Source organism: Mustelus asterias, unplaced genomic scaffold (genome assembly GCF_964213995.1).
Source record: "Mustelus asterias unplaced genomic scaffold, sMusAst1.hap1.1 HAP1_SCAFFOLD_4600, whole genome shotgun sequence".
Taxonomy (NCBI): Eukaryota; Metazoa; Chordata; class Chondrichthyes; order Carcharhiniformes; family Triakidae; genus Mustelus; species Mustelus asterias.
The window spans coordinates 1-16176 of record NW_027594543.1 but is presented as its reverse complement, the minus strand read 5'-3'; the positions used below and the strand labels follow the sequence as shown (position 1 = coordinate 16176).

The window sequence follows — 16176 nt, the reverse complement described above, 5'->3', positions numbered from 1 at the left end:
GGGGCTCAGTGAGAAGCCTCACAACACCCGGGTTAGAGTCCAACAGGTTTATTTGGAATCACGAGCTTTCGGAGCACTGCTCCTTCATCAGATGAGCGGAGAGGTAGATTCACAAACACAGCATATACAGACAGAGGCACAAAGAACAAAGAACAGTACAGCACAGGAAACAGGCCCTTCGGCCCTCCAAGCCTGTGCCGCTCCTTGGTCCAACTAGACCAATCGTTTGTATCCCTCCATTCCCAGGCTGCTCATGTGACTATCGCAAGATGATGGTTGGAATGCGAGTCTTTACAGGTAATCAGGTCTTTCCAGGTACAGACAGTACGAGTGGAGAGAGGGATAATCACAGGTTAAAGAGGGGTGAATTGTCCAACCATCATCTTGCGATTGTGCCTCTGTCTGTATATGCCGTGTTTGTGAATCTACCTCTCCGCTCACCTGATGAAGGAGCAGCGCCCCGAAAGCTCGTGATTCCAAATAAACCTGTTGGACTTTAGCCTGGGTGTTGTGGGGCTTCTCGCTGAGCCCCACCTCAACAGACCCCCCCCCCCTCTGTGGATTCTCCCCAGCCGGACGACCACCGACCCCACCCGCCCCGCGGCCGACTTACACAGACGGCGTTGATGTCCGATTCGTGGCCGGTGAAAGTCTGCCGGCACATGCTGTCGCGCACGTCCCACAGCTTGACGGATGCGTCGCAGGCCCCCGACACAAAGGTCTTGAAGTCCGGGGAGAGGGACAGGCTCATCACGTCCCCGCTGTGGCCTGTGAATGTGGTCGTCTGCTGCCCAGTCTCGATGTCCCACAGGGCACTGCGGCCAAGGAGGGAACGCGTGGGCAGGGTGGGGGGGGAGAGAGAGAGAGAGAGAGAGTGAGTAAAAACCCCATCAGAAAAGAGAAGCCGAGGTTTCTGTTTGAAATCTATACCCACCGGGAACAGGAATTGCGAAATATTTTCCTGGGCACCGACCAGAGGTTCCTCACAACTTGGGAAAGTCGAACGGAGAGAGAGCTGGATATAAATACTCACCACACAACTGCCTCTCGGTAGCAGGCGTACGCTTGGACATGGATGTGGGTGTAACTGGGGTGATCAGTAAGTTTGCGGACGACACGAAAATGGCCGGACTTGCAGATAGTGAGGAGCATTGTCAGAGGCTACAGAAGGATATAGATAGGCTGGAAATTTGGGCAAAGAAATGGCAGATGGAGTTCAATCCAGATGAATGCAAAGTGATGCATTTTGGTAGAACTAACGTAGGGGGGAGCTGTACGATAAATGGCAGAACCATAAAGGGTGGAGATACGCAGAGGGACCCGGGTGTGCAAGTCCACAGATCCTTGAAGGTGACGTCACAGGTGGAGAAGGTGGTGAAGAAGGCATATGGCATGCTTGCCTTTATAGGACGGGGCATAGAGTATAAAAGTTGGGGTCTGATGTTGCAGTTGTTTAGAACGTTGGTTCGGCCGCATTTGGAATACTGCGTCCAGTTCTGGTCGCCACACTACCAGAAGGACGTGGAGGCTTTAGAGAGAGTACAGAGGAGGTTTACCAGGATGTTGCCTGGTATGGAAGGGCTTAGTTATGAGGAGAGATTGGGGAAACTGGGGTTGTTCTCACTGGAAAGACGGAGGATGAGGGGTGACCTAAGAGAGGTGTATAAAATTATGAAAGGCATAGATAGGGTGAACGGTGGGAAGCTTTTTCCCAGGTCGGTGGTGACGTTCACGAGGGGTCATAGGTTCAAGGTGAGAGGGGGGGTGAAGTTTAACACGGATATCAGAAGGACGTATTTTACACAGAGGGTGGTGGGGGCCTGGAATGCGCTGCCGGGCAAGGTGGTGGAGGTGGACACACTGGGAACGTTTAAGACTTATCTCGATAGCCACATGAACGGAGTGGGAATGGAGGGATACAAAAGAATGGTCTAGTTTGGACCAGGGAGTGGCGCGGGCTTGGAGGGGCCGAAGGGCCTGTTCCTGTGCTGTATTGTTCTTTGGGTGAAGATGGCAAAATGGCATTTATCGCCCATCTCTGAAGTGTCAGTATGTTATAATAGGATAATACAACCCCCACGGTGCAGGACGGGGGGGGGGGCCATTCAGCCCATCGAGTCTGCACAGACCACAATCCCAACCAGGCCCTATCCCCATAAAATTAGCTAGTCCCCCTGACACTAAGGGGCAATTTAGCATGGCCAATCCACCTAACCTGCACATCTTTGGACACTAAGGGGCCAATTAGCACGGCCAATCCACCTAACCTGCACATCTTTGGACACTAAGGGGCAATTTAGCATGGCTAATCCACCTAACCCACACATCTTTGGACACTAAGGGGCAATTTAGCATGGCCAATCCCCCTAACCTACACATCTCAGGAATTGGTCAGTGTTAATTAGTATCAAGTGTCTTGAGCAGAGGTCGTAGAGAGGGAAACAGGCCCTTCGGCCCAACCTGTCCATGCCGCCCCTTTTTAAACCATTAAGCTGGTCCCAATTGCCCGCATTTGGCCCATATCCCTCTAAACCCATCTTACCCACGTAACTGTAAATGCTTTTAGCGCTGCTGCCTCACAGCGCCAGGGACCCGGGTTCGATTGCCGACTTGGGTCACTGTCTGTGTGGAGTCTGCACGTTCTCCCCCCGTGTCTGCGTGGGTTTCCTCCGGGTGCTCCGGTTTCCTCCCACAGTCCGAAAGACGAGGTTAGGTGGATTGGCCGTGTTAAACTCTCCCGCAGTGTTACCCGAACAGGTGCTGGAGTGTGGCGACTCGGGGATTTTCACAGTGACTTCATTGCGGTGTTAATGTAAGCCTTACTTGTGGCACTAATAAATAAACTTTAAAAGCTTCAAGGTCCCGTTTGGTGGATGCAGAAGATGCAAAGGCGCTAGTGCGAAGATACCCCACCCACCCCACTCCAAAGTGTCCTGGGGTAACATTTATCTTATTCAGCTGATGCTCAGACTGGGAGCTGGGCTGTGTCCTGAACTCCACACTCCAGTCGCTTGGCTGTGGCAATGAGGCAACCTACAAGTCTACAATTCAATCCCCTTCTCAGAGTGGGAACAGCCTAAAACAGTGGGGACATTTTTGTCATCTTAAAAGGTGCCCGTGCAAGGTTACCGGCCTTGCTTCCCGGGTACCTGCTTTGTCTATTCGCCGCGTACCCTTTTGCCCTTGCTCAGTTAGGACGCGACTCTCAACAGCGGGCACGGTAACACAGTGGTTGGCGCTGCTGCCTCACGGCTCCAGGGACCCGGGTTCAATTCCAGCCTCACTGTCTGTGCGGAGTTTGCACGCTCTCCCCGTGTCTGCGTGGGTTTCCTCCGGGTGCTCCGGTTTCCTCCCACAGTCCAAAGATGTGCGGGGTTCGGTGGATTGGCCATGCTAAATTGTTCCTTAGTGTCCCAGGATGTGCAGGTTAGGTGGATTGGCCATGCTAAATTGTCCCTTAGTGTCCAAAGATGTGCAGGTTAGGTGGATTGGCCATGCTAAATTGCCCCTTAGTTGTCCAAAGATGTGCAGGTTAGATGGATTGGCCATGCTAAATTGCCCCTTAGTTGTCCAAAGATGTGCAGGTTAGGTGGATTGGCCATGCTAAATTGCCCCTTAGTGTCCAAAGATGTGCAAGTTAGATGGATTGGCCATGCTAAATTGCCCCTTAGTTGTCCAAAGATGTGCAAGTTAGATGGATTGGCCATGCTAAATTGTCCCTTAGTGTCCAAAGATGTGCAGGTTAGATGGATTGGCCATGCTAAATTGCCCCTTAGTTGTCCAAAGATGTGCAAGTTAGATGGATTGGCCATGCTTAATTGTCCCTTAGTGTCCAAAGATGTGCAGGTTAGGTGGATTGGCCATGCTAAATTGTCCCTTAATGTCCAAAGATGTGTAGGTTAGGATTGGCCATGCTAAATTGCCCCTTAGTGTCCAAAGATGTGCGGGTTAGGTGGATTGGCCATGTTAAATTGCCCTAGTGTCATGGGATTAGCAGGGTAAATATGTGGGGTTACGGGGATAGGGCCTGGGTGGGATTGTGGTCGGTACAGATTCGATGGGTTGAATGGCCTCCTTCTGCACTGTCGGGCTTCGATGAAATATTCAAGTTAGCCGCACTGACATCCCTTCCTGCCTCTTCCCCGCGCCCCGATCCTTCCACTGAGAGCACCGCCCCCTCTCGGACCCATGACGCCGAGTGAACCATTTCCCCCCCCTCCCCGCTCGCAATGGCGGCCGCTGAGTGTGAAGAGCCGCACAGCTCCCTCGGGCCGCTGAGGAACTCACCATGTCGTGTCCCCGGAGCTGGTAACTATCTGGTTATCGTCTAGAAAGCGGCAGCAGGATAGGTAACCTACGGAACAAAACCCACAAACCGACCGTCATTGAGGGAAGGGGGGGTAACAAGTCAAAGCTGCGCCCCGACCAACCGCCCTGAGCAGAGGTGCCATCCCCGGACTGCCAGCGCCAACGCTCGGAAGGTGGAACTAGAAAAGGTCGTGAACGTAGCCCAGTCCACCACCCAAACCAGCCTCCCATCCATTGACTCTGTCTACACTTCCCGCTGCCTCGGGGAAAAGCAGCCAACATAATCAAGGACCCCACACACCCCGGAAATTCTCTCTTCCACCTTCTTCCGTCGGGAAAAAGATACAAAAGTCTGAGGACACGTACCGACCGACTCAAGAACAGCTTCTTCCCTGCTGCTGTCAGACTTTTGAATGGACCGACCTCGCATTAAGTTGATCTTTCTCTACACCCTAGCTATGACTGTAACGCTACATTCTGCACCCTCTCCTTTCCTTCTCTATGAACGGTATGCTTTGTCTGTATTGCGTGCAAGAAACAATACTTTTCACTGTATCCCAATACACATCGCAATAATAAATCAAATCAGATCAGATTTGCCAGCCGGGCCGGTTTAGCTGCTTTTCGGAACCGGTGAAGGTAGGGGAACCCCACACTCATCGGGGCAAGCAGAAGGACGGAACATTTCTAACCATCACAACCACTCTCGCTGCAGGAGATAAAGGGGGCAGCCTGGCCGGCAAGTGGACTCCGATTGGCTGCGGTGTTGCCAGGTAGAAAGCCCCAAACCCCGGGGTAATGCAGAGACGGCGAAAAGGTTTGAATGTTTTCCCCGTGTCTCCCTGTGTCGCTCCGAGCAAGCAGCCACACTGCAAGCCCAACTGAGGATCTTAACTTGGTTAGTGTCGCTAATTGTCCCTCTCCCCCCCACAACCCCTTCCCCCCTCCCCCCAAACAATCCCCCTCCCTGTCTCTCTCCAATCCCCCTCCCCCCCTCTCTCCAATCCCCCTCCCCCCCCTCTCCAATCCCCCTCTCCAATCCCCCTCCCCCCCCTCTCCAATCCCCCTCTCCAATCCCCCTCCCCCCCCTCTCCAATCCCCCTCCCCCCCCCTCCCAATCCCCCTCCCCCTCTCTCCAATCCCCCTCCCCCCTCTCCAATCCCCCTCCCCCCCTCTCCAATCCCCCTCCCCCCCTCTCCAATCCCCCTCCCCCCCCTCTCCAATCCCCCTCCCCCCCCTCTCCAATCCCCCTCCCCCCCTCTCCAATCCCCCTCCCCCCTCTCCAATCCCCCTCCCCCTTCTCCAATCCCCCTCCCCCCCTCTCTCCAATCCCCCTCCCCCCTCTCTCCAATCCCCCTCCCCCCCTCTCCAATCCCCCTCCCCCTTCTCCAATCCCCCTCCCCCCCTCTCTCCAATCCCCCTCCCCCCTCTCTCCAATCCCCCTCCCCCCCTCTCCAATCCCCCTCCCCCTCTCCAATCCCCCTCCCCCTCTCTCCAATCCCCCTCCCCCTCTCTCCAATCCCCCTCCCCCTCTCTCCAATCCCTCTCCCTCTCTCCAATCCCTCTCCCTCTCTCCAATCCCTCTCCCTCTCTCCAATCCCTCTCCCTCTCTCCAATCCCTCTCCCTCTCTCCAATCCCTCTCCCTCTCTCCAATCCCTCTCCCTCTCTCCAATCCCACTCCCTCTCTCCAATCCCACTCCCTCTCTCCAATCCCTCTCCCTCTCTCCAATCCCTCTCCCTCTCTCTCCAATCCCTCTCTCTCTCTCCAATCCCCTCTCTCTCTCCAATCCCTCTCTCTCTCTCCAATCCCTCTCTCTCTCTCCAATCCCTCTCTCTCTCTCCAATCCCTCTCTCTCTCTCCAATCCCTCTCTCTCTCTCCAATCCCTCTCTCTCTCTCCAATCCCTCTCTCTCTCTCCAATCCCTCTCTCTCTCTCCAATCCCTCTCTCTCTCTCCAATCCCTCTCTCTCTCTCCAATCCCTCTCTCTCTCTCCAATCCCTCTCTCTCTCTCCAATCCCTCTCTCTCTCTCCAATCCCTCTCTCTCTCTCCAATCCCTCTCTCTCTCTCCAATCCCTCTCTCTCTCTCCAATCCCTCTCTCTCTCTCCAATCCCTCTCTCTCTCTCCAATCCCTCTCTCTCTCTCCAATCCCTCTCTCTCTCTCCAATCCCTCTCTCTCTCTCCAATCCCTCTCTCTCTCTCCAATCCCCTCTCTCTCTCTCCAATCCCTCTCTCTCTCTCTCCAATCCCCCTCTCTCTCTCTCCAATCCCTCCTCTCTCTCTCCAATCCCTCTCCTCTCTCTCCAATCCTTCCCCCTCTCTCTCCAATCCTTCCCCCCTCTCTCTCCAATCCTTCCCCCCTCTCTCTCCAATCCTTCCCCCCTCTCTCTCCAATCCTTCCCCCTCTCTCTCCAATCCTTCCTCCCTCTCTCCAATCCCTTCCTCTCTCTCTCCAATCCCTCTCCCTCTCTCTCCAATCCCTCTCTCTCTCTCCAATCCCTCTCTCTCTCCAATCCCTCTCTCTCTCTCCAATCCCTCTCTCTCTCTCTCCAATCCCTCTCTCTCTCTCTCTCCAATCCCTCTCTCTCTCTCTCTCCAATCCCTCTCTCTCTCTCTCCAATCCCTCTCTCTCTCTCTCCAATCCCTCTTCCAATCCCTCTCTCTCTCTCTCCAATCCCTCTCTCTCTCTCTCCAATCCCTCTCTCTCTCTCCAATCCCTGCTCCATTGCCGCTCTCTCTATCCCCGACTGAACGAAAGTTAGTAAGCGATGCAAGTAGCGTGAAAGGACACTAATCCGCAGATAAATGTTGGGGCGAATAGGCAGTCTGCTCCCCAACTTCATAAAGCTCACAAATGATGGGAAAACCGTGGAGAATTGCCTCTCTATAAGGGGGGGTGGCAGAGTTAAGACCATATTTAAGAGCTAGCTCCTTTGTGGCGGTGACTGTCTCAGTATCCGTCCCCCACTCCTGTGGCTCAGTCGCCCCGTTCAGACTCTCACAAGCAGTAACCCCCGCCCCGCGTCCCCCCCCCGCAGCGTGCCGAACCCACCTGTGTGTCCGGGGAGCTCCCTGCTCACTCGCACGTTCCCCTCGCGGGTCTTTAGGCTGTAGATGGAACAGATGTTGTCCAGGCCTCCACAGGCCACGTAGTTCCCGGACGGGGCATAAGCGCAGGTCATGACCCAGGACGACCGGAGGGGAATGGCGTGAACCTGTCCGAGAGGGAAGAACGGGTGAACAATCGTCGGGAATTCAGCGTCTCGCCATCCAGCCAGCCCCGCGTGGCAAACGCTCAGAGGCACCGACCCGGCTGGGCGCCCGTACGTCGGGCTGGAGTTCTGGCACGATTATTTCTGCAGTCAAATAGCCCACCAAACACTCACCTCTGCACATCTACGCACAGATCAGCGGGCATGTACACAGCCCCCCCCCGCGCACAGGCGCAAACACAGCCCCCCCGCGCACAGGCGCAAACACAGCCCCCCTGGGCACAGGCGCAAACACAGCCCCCCCGGGCACAGGCGCAAACACAGCCCCCCCGCGCACAGGCGCAAACACAGCCCCCCCGCGCACAGGCGCAAACACAGCCCCCCCGCGCACAGGCGCAAACACAGCCCCCCTGGGCACAGGCGCAAACACAGCCCCCCTGGGCACAGGCGCAAACACAGCCCCCCTGGGCACAGGCGCAAACACAGCCCCCCTGGGCACAGGCGCAAACACAGCCCCCCCTGGGCACAGGCGCAAACACAGTCCCCCTGGGCACAGGTGCAAACACAGCCCCCCCGCGCACAGGCGCAAACACAGACCCCCGCGCACAGGCGCAAACACAGACCCCCGCGCACAGGCGCAAACACAGCCCGCACTGTGCCTGTGCGTGCGCACCCCACCCTTGTGTATTTACGCACCCCCAATGCACGATCACTTGTGCGCGCACGCACAGCCTCCCGTGCACGTGCATGGTCCCCGTGCACGCGGCCCGGCTCACGCGCTGCCCCCATACACCCAGCGTTCTCTGCAATCACCAGCCGGAAGGGAGGGCGGGCACTCTGTTGGGCGGTCCACCAGCACTGGGAGGGGGCAGTGCGGGAGTTGCACCGCTGAGGCCCCACACTCAAAGAAAGGCGAGCTATAATACTGAGCAATTGAACTAAACACTCAGCTGAGCGCTCCAGCGCATTGCAAACCCCAAGTTAAGAACATAAGAACTAGGAGCAGGAGTTGGCCATCTGGCCCCTCGAGCCTGCTCCTCCGTTCAATAAGATCATGGCTGATCTTTTCGTGGACTCAGCTCCACTTACCCGCCCGCTCACCATAACCCTTAATTCCTTCACTGTTCAAAAATCTCTCCATCCTTGCCTTAAAAACATTCAATGAGGTAGCCTCAACTGGGCAGGGAATCCCACAGATTCACAACCCTTTGTGTGAAGAAGTTCCTCCTCAACTCAGTCCTAAATCTGCTCCCCCTTATTTTGAGGCCATGCCCCCTAGTTCTAGTTTCACCCGCCAGTGGAAACAATCTCCCTGCTTCTATCTTATCGATTCCCTTCATAATCTTATATGTTTCTATAAGATCCTCCCCTCATTCTTCTGAATTCCAATGAGTATGGCCCCAGTCTACTCAGTCTCTCCTCATCAGCCAACCCTCTCAACTCCGGAATCAACCTAGTGAATCTCCTCTGCACCCCCTCCAGTGCCAGTACATCCTTTCTCAAGTGAGGAGACCAAAACTGTACACGGTACTCCAGGTGTGGCCTCACCAGCACCTTGTACAGCTGCAACATAACCTCGCTGTTTTTAAAACTCCATCCCTCTAGCAATGAAGGACAAAATTCCATGTCGGTAAACTCTGCGTGGAAGGTGGTAAAGGCCAAGGGCTATTAAACAGGCGACACGCTGGGGCAAAGTGGCAGAAAAACACACATCACACTGGAGCATGGGATCTGCCACACAAACAAACCGAGATAAACATCCCATTGAACCCGGCACATCCAGATAAAAGATCTCATTGTGGGGCAAAGTTAGCCGAGGGCAACAACTCTCTCCCCCCCCACCCCCCCCCCCCCCCGAGGGTCAAGAGGTCAGGCGCGTCTATCCTGGCTAATTCCTTCATTCCGCAGCCACTCAATGTTGAACACGATCGGGAAATTCCACCCAGCAGATTACAGAAGCTGCAACACAGGGGAGGCACAGCGGGTTAGCGCTGCTGCCTCACAGCGCCAGGGACCCGGGTTCGATTCCCGGCTTGGGGTCACTGTCTGTGCGGAGTCTGCACGTTCTCCCCCCCCGTGTCTGCGTGGGTTTCCTCCGGGTGCTCCGGTTTCCTCCCACAGTCCAAAAGATGTGCGGGTTAGGTGGATTGGCCGTGTTAAATTGCCCCCTTAGTGTCCAAAGATGTGCAGGTTCGGTGGATTGGCCATGCTAAATTGCCCCCTTAGTGTCCAAAGATGTGCGGGTTAGGTGGATTGGCCATGCTAAATTGCCCCTTAGTGTCCAAAGATGCAGTAAGAAGTCTCACAACACCAGGTTAAAGTCCAACAGTGAGTGACTCACCTGATGACGGAGCAGCACTCCAAAAGCTTGTGCTACCAAATAAACCTGTTGGACTTTAACCTGGCGTTGAGAATTCTCACTGTGCCTATCCCAGTCCAACGCCGACATCTTCACATCTTGTCCAAAGCTGTACGGGTTTGGTGGATTGGTCATGCTAACTTGCCCCTTAGTGTCCAAAGATGTGCGGGTTCGGTGGATTGGCCATGCTAACTTGCCCCTTAGTGTCCAAAGATGTGCAGGTTAGGGGGATTGGCCATGCTAACTTGCCCCTTAGTGTCCAAAGATGTGCAGGTTAGGTGGATCGGCCATGCTAAATTGCCCCTTAGTGTCCAAAGATGTGTAGGTTAGGTGGATTAGGTTAGGTGGATTGGCCGTGCTAAATTGCCCCTTAGCGTCCAAAGATGTGTAGGTTAGGTGGATTGGCCGTGCTAAATTGCCCCTTAGCGTCCAAAGATGTGTAGGTTAGGTGGATTGGCCGTGCTAAATTGCCCCTTAGTGTCCAAAGATGTGCAGGTTAGGTGGATTGGCCATGCTAAATTGCCCCTTAGTGTCCAAAGATGTGCAGGTTAGGGGGATTGGCCATGCTAAATTGCCCCTTAGTGTCCAAAGATGTGCAGGTCAGGGGGATTGGCCATGCTAAATTGTCCCTTCGTGTCAGGGGGACTAGCTTGGGTAAATCCATGGGGTTATGGGCCTGGGTGGGATTGTGGTCGGTGCAGACTCGATGGGCCGAATGGCCTCCTTCTGCACCGTTGAGATTCTAAAGCGACGCAGCGAGATACGCCCCACAGCAGGACAGAGAACGGGACGAACAGAATGGTGTACACCTGCCCAAAACAATTGAAGAAAAAGCTTGGTGTAATCACTGGCACTGACCTTATTTGTGGTGTAACTGTCCCAGATGATTAATTTCCCATCCTGTGACGCGCTGACTAACAGCCTGCAGGAGGAACCAGAGAAGTTAAATCAATCGAGGGACAGTGAAAGCATTATTGAACCCGTTCAGCTCCATCCCTCCTCCCCAACCCCATCACACAGTAACAAGGTGAACCAAAACTTGTGTTCATACATAGCATTTATATTCAAAGAATCACAGAATCTACAGTAGAGAGAGAGACCATTTGGCCCATCGAGTCTGCACCGACAGCAATCCCATCCCAGGCCCTATCCCCGTAACCCCATGTATTTACCCTCCTATTCCCCCTGACACCAAGGGGCAATTTAGCATGGCCAATCCACCTAACCCGCACATCTTTGGACACTAAGGGGCAATTTAGCACGGACAATCCACCTAACCTGCACATCTTTGGACACTAAGGGGCAATTTAACACGGCCAATCCACCTAACCCGCACATCTTTGGACACTAAGGGGCAATTTAGCACGGCCAATCCACCTAACCTGCACATCTTTGGACACTAAGGGGCAATTTAACACGGCCAATCCACCTAACCCTCACATCTTTGGACTGTGGGAGGAAACCGGAGCGCCCGGAGGAAACCCACGCAGACACGAGGAGAATGTGCAAAATCCACACAGACAGTGACCCCAAGCCGGGAATCGAACCCGGGTCCCTGGCGCTGTGAGGCAGCAGCGCTGACCCACTGTGCTACCGTGCCGCCCATGTTGTTCTCCTCGGGAGATGAAAACAAGGCGGCCATTCGGATCCTTGTGTCTTCTCAGCCATTTTGTTTTCATTAATTGGACACGGGCGTCGCTGGCTGGTCCAGCATTTATTGCCCATCCCTAGTTGCCCCTTGGAGGGCAGTTGAGAGTCAACCACAATGGCTGTGGCTCTGGAGTCACATGTAGGCCAGACCGGGTAAGGACGGCAGATTTCCTTCCCTAAAGGAACCAGATGGGTTTTTCCGACAATGGGTCATCAGTAGATTCTTAATTCCAGATATTTTTTTTATTGAATTCAAATTCCGGCGGGGATTCGAACCCGGGTCCCCCAGAACATTAGCTGAGTTTCTGGATTAATATTCTAGCGATCATAACACTTGTCCATCGCCTGCCTTTAATGGGTGATCTAATTGTAACCGCAGATGTTCATTTCAACCCCACCATCCTGCATTCCCAGATAAACCCCCGCCCCTCCCCCCGGGTTAATACAGAATCTATCTCACTCTGCCTTAAGAAGGTTCCCAGACTCTGCTCCCACTGCATTTCAAGGAACAAAGTTCCAGAGACTCACCGCCCTCTGAGAGAAAACATTTCTCCCCATCTCCGTCTCAAATGGCCCCCGCCCCCCCCCCCCATGCCGACACTATAGTTAAGAAAGCCCCACCAACGCCTCTACTTTCTCAGAAGACTATGGAAATTTGGCATGTCAGCTACGACTCTCACCAACTTTTACAGATGCCCCATAGAAAGCATTCTTTCTGGTTGTATCACAGCCTGGTCTGGGCTCCTGCTCTGCCCAAGACCGCAAGAAACTACAAAAGGTTGTGAATGTAGCCCAATCCATCACGCAAACCAGCCTCCCATCAACTGACTCTGTCTACACTTCCCGCTGCCTCGGGGAAAAGCAGCCAGCATAATCAAGGACCCCACACACCCCGGACATTCACTCTTCCACCTTCTTCCTTCGGGAAAAAGATACAAAAGTCTGAGGTCACGCACCAACCGACTCAAGAACAGCTTCTTCCCTGCTGCTGTCAGACCTTTGAATGGACCTACCTCGCATTAAGTTGATCTTTCTCTACACCCTAGCTATGACTGTAACCCTACATTCTGCACCCTCTCCTTTCCTTCTCTATGAACGGTATGCTTTGTCTGTACAGCGCGCAAGAAACAATACTTTTCACTGTGTCCCAATACATGTGAAAATAATAAATCAAATCAGATCGCAGTAAAAGGCGCCACACAAATGCAAGTTGCTGCTGTCTGTTGTAGACGGTGTACGTACCTAGAGTCGGTTCCCCAGTGCATGGCGTAGATCTTGGCCAAGTGCCCCCTTAGCGTGCGTCTCGTACGCATCTGGATCCTTCCAACTGGATCGAGAGCAGCTGTAATCTGCAACGGACAAGGACAACCTGAGTGACCACAGCAAAAACCCACCCCAGGGCAGGCCGCCACTCTCAGATTCAGAGGGTGCGCGCTGCCACACACGCCATAAAAAAAAAAGCCCACCAACGCCTCTACTTTCTCAGAAGACTAAGGAAATTTGGCATGTCAGCTACAACTCTCACCAACTGTTACAGATGCACCATAGAAAGCATTCTTTCTGGTTGTATCACAGCCTGGTCTGGGCTCCTGCTCTGCTCCAGACCGCAAGGAACTATGAAAGGTCGTTAATGTAGCCCAATCCATCACGCAAACCCAGCCTCCCATCCATTGACTCTGTCTACACTTCCTGCTGCCTCGGGAAAAGCAGCCAGCATAATTAAGGACCCCCACGCACCCCGGACATTCTCTCTTCCACCTTCTTCCGTCGGGAACAAGATACAAAAGTCTGAGGTCACGCACCAACCGACTCAAGAACAGCTTCTTCCCTGCTGCTGTCAGACTTTTGAATGGACCTACCTCGCATTAAGTTGATCTTTCTCTACACCCTAGCTATGACTGTAACCCTACATTCTGCACTCTCTCCTTTCCTTCTCTATGAGTGGTATGCTCTGTCTGTATAGCGCGCAAGAAACAATACTTTTCACTGTGTCCCAATACACGTGACAATAATAAATAAAATCCTTCTCCCCTATGTACTCTATGAACGGTATGCTTTGTCTGTCTAGCACGCAAGAAACAATACTTTTCACTGTATCCCAATACACGTGACAATAATAAATCAAATCCTTCTCCCCTATGTACTCTATGAACAGTATGCTTTGTCTGTATAGCGCGCAAGAAACAATACTTTTCACTGTATCCCAGTATGTGACAATAATAAATCAAATCCTTCTCCCCTATGTAGAACATAGAAAGCCACAGCACAAACAGGCCCTTCGGCCCACAAGTTGCGCCGATCACATCCCCACCTCTAGGCCTATCTATAGCCCTCAATCCCATTAAATCCCATGTACTCATCCAGAAGTCTCTTAAAAGACCCCAACGAGTTTGCCTCCACCACCACCGACGTCAGCCGATTCCACTCACCCACCACCCTCTGAGTGAAAAACTTACCCCTGACATCTCCTCTGTACCTACCCCCCAGCACCTTAAACCTGTGTCCTCTCGTAGCAACCATTTCAGCCCTTGGAAATAGCCTCTGAGAGTCTACCCTATCCAGACCTCTCAACATCTTGTAAACCTCTATCAGGTCACCTCTCATCCTTCGTCTCTCCAGGGAGAAGAGACCAAGCTCCCTCAACCTATCCTCATAAGGCATGCCCCCCAATCCAGGCAACATCCTTGTAAATCTCCTCTGCACCCTTTCAATGGCTTCAACATCTTTCCTGTAATGAGGTGACCAGAACTGCGCGCAGTACTCCAAGTGGGGTCTAACCAGGGTCCTATAAAGCTGCAGCATTATCTCCCGACTCCTAAACTCAATCCCTCGATTAATGAAGGCCAGTACGCCTTCTTGACCGCATCCTCCACCTGCGAGGCCGATTTAAGAGTCCTATGGACCCGGACCCCAAGGTCCTTCTGATCCTCTACACTGCTAAGAATGGTACCCTTCATATTATACTGCTGCTTCATCCCATGTACTCTATGAACGGTATGCTTTGTCTGTATAGCGCGCAAGAAACAATACTTTTCACTGTATCCCAATACACATGACAATAGTAAATCTAATTAAATCGAATCAAGAGCAGCCTGGTGCAGCCAGCATCAGACCAGCCCTCAGGGGAGTGAAAGGGTCTTGACCTCTCTCCGGGTCAGAGTGCAGAGGTCAAACTTTAGCGGGAGGCAGTTTATGGATGGGTGCAATCACGTGTTTTTTGCTAAGAATCGCCCCCCCCTCCCACTCCCCGGGGTGTCAATAACTTGCTGCCACGCAACCCCCCCCCCCCCCCCACTTACTGGCCCACTCGGGTTTGCCACACTTGGCACACCCGCCTCAACGGGTGCCTCCGCCAGCTATTCGACAGCGAAGACATCGCAACAAAGCCCAACTGCATTCACGGGTGCAAAACGGGCTTGTGGACGGCTTCTGGTTGGAGCACGAAACCCAAACAGTTCCGACGCGTGCCCAGCACTGCCAGCGACCCCGAACGCGCACAGAACCGAACCCCCCCCCCCTGCATTCTGCACGACTGGATCTGCGAGGGGTCCCGACCCACCGCACTCACCTGGGTCAGCGTGGAGTCTCCACATGCTTTCCTCGCGTCCTGTAACAGACAATAGTGTGTCGCGGTTAATAGACACTCACGGCTGCAGAGCCCCCACCCCACCCCCCCCCCCCCCCCCTCCGCCCCACTCGTCAATAACTTTCCCCCCTCCTTCCAACTCCGTCCGCCATCTTGGAATCCCCCCCCATGATGTGGAGTTTCCGGCTTTGGACTGGGGTAGGCACAGTAAGTAGAATAGTTGAATAGTAAGTTGAATAGCCAATGTTGTTCCTTTGTTTAAGAAGGGTAGCAAGAATAATCCGGGTAATCACAGGCCGGTGAGCCTTACATCAGTGGTAGGGAAATTACTGGAGAGGATTCTTCGAGACAGGATTTATTCCCGCTTGGAGATAAGTGGATGTATTAGCGAGAGGCAACATGGTTTTGTGAAGGGGAGGTCGTGTCTCACTAGCTTGATCGAGTTTTTTGAGGAAGTGACGAAGATGATTGATGAGGGTAGGGCAGTGGATGCTGTCTACATGGACTTCAGTAAGGCCTTTGACAAGGTCCCTCATGGCAGACTGGTGCAGAAGGTGAAGTCGCACGGGATCAGAGGTGAGCTGGCAAGGTGGATACAGAACTGGTCAAAGAAGACAGAGGGTAGCAGTGGAAGGGTGTGTTTCTGAATGGAAGGCTGTGACAAGTGGCGTTTCTCAGGGATCAGTGCTGGGACCTTTGCTGTTTGTAATATATATACAAATGATTTGGAGGAAAATGTAACTGGGTTGATTAGTAAGTTTGCTGACGACACAAAGGTTGGTGGATTTGCGGATAGCGATGAGGACCATCAGAGGATACAGCAGGATATAGATCAGTTGGAGACTTGGGCGGAGAGATGGCAGATGGAGTTTAATCCGGACAAATGTGAGGTAATGCATTTTGGAAGGTCTAATACAGATAGGAAATATACAGTAAATGGCAGAACCCTTAGGAGTATTGATAGGCAGAGGGATCTGGGTGTTCAGGTACACAGGTCACTGAAAGTGGCAATGCAGGTGGAGAAGGTAGTCAAGAAGGCATACGGCATGCTTGCCTTCAT

General features: G+C 53.3%; 1 protein-coding gene across 1 annotated transcript; it reads right to left on the bottom strand.

The window, feature by feature from the left end:
• Window positions 1-613: 613 nt before the first annotated feature.
• On the bottom strand, window positions 614-15143 carry LOC144491161 (guanine nucleotide-binding protein subunit beta-4-like; the record flags this gene model as incomplete). Its single annotated transcript, XM_078208837.1, has 6 exons — window positions 15099-15143; window positions 12773-12879; window positions 10739-10802; window positions 7362-7524; window positions 4288-4354; window positions 614-815 (listed from the first exon to the last, which is right to left on the bottom strand). Coding segments are annotated over exons 2-6 (567 nt in total), but the record flags the coding sequence as incomplete, so codon positions are not given.
• Window positions 15144-16176: the final 1033 nt, after the last annotated feature.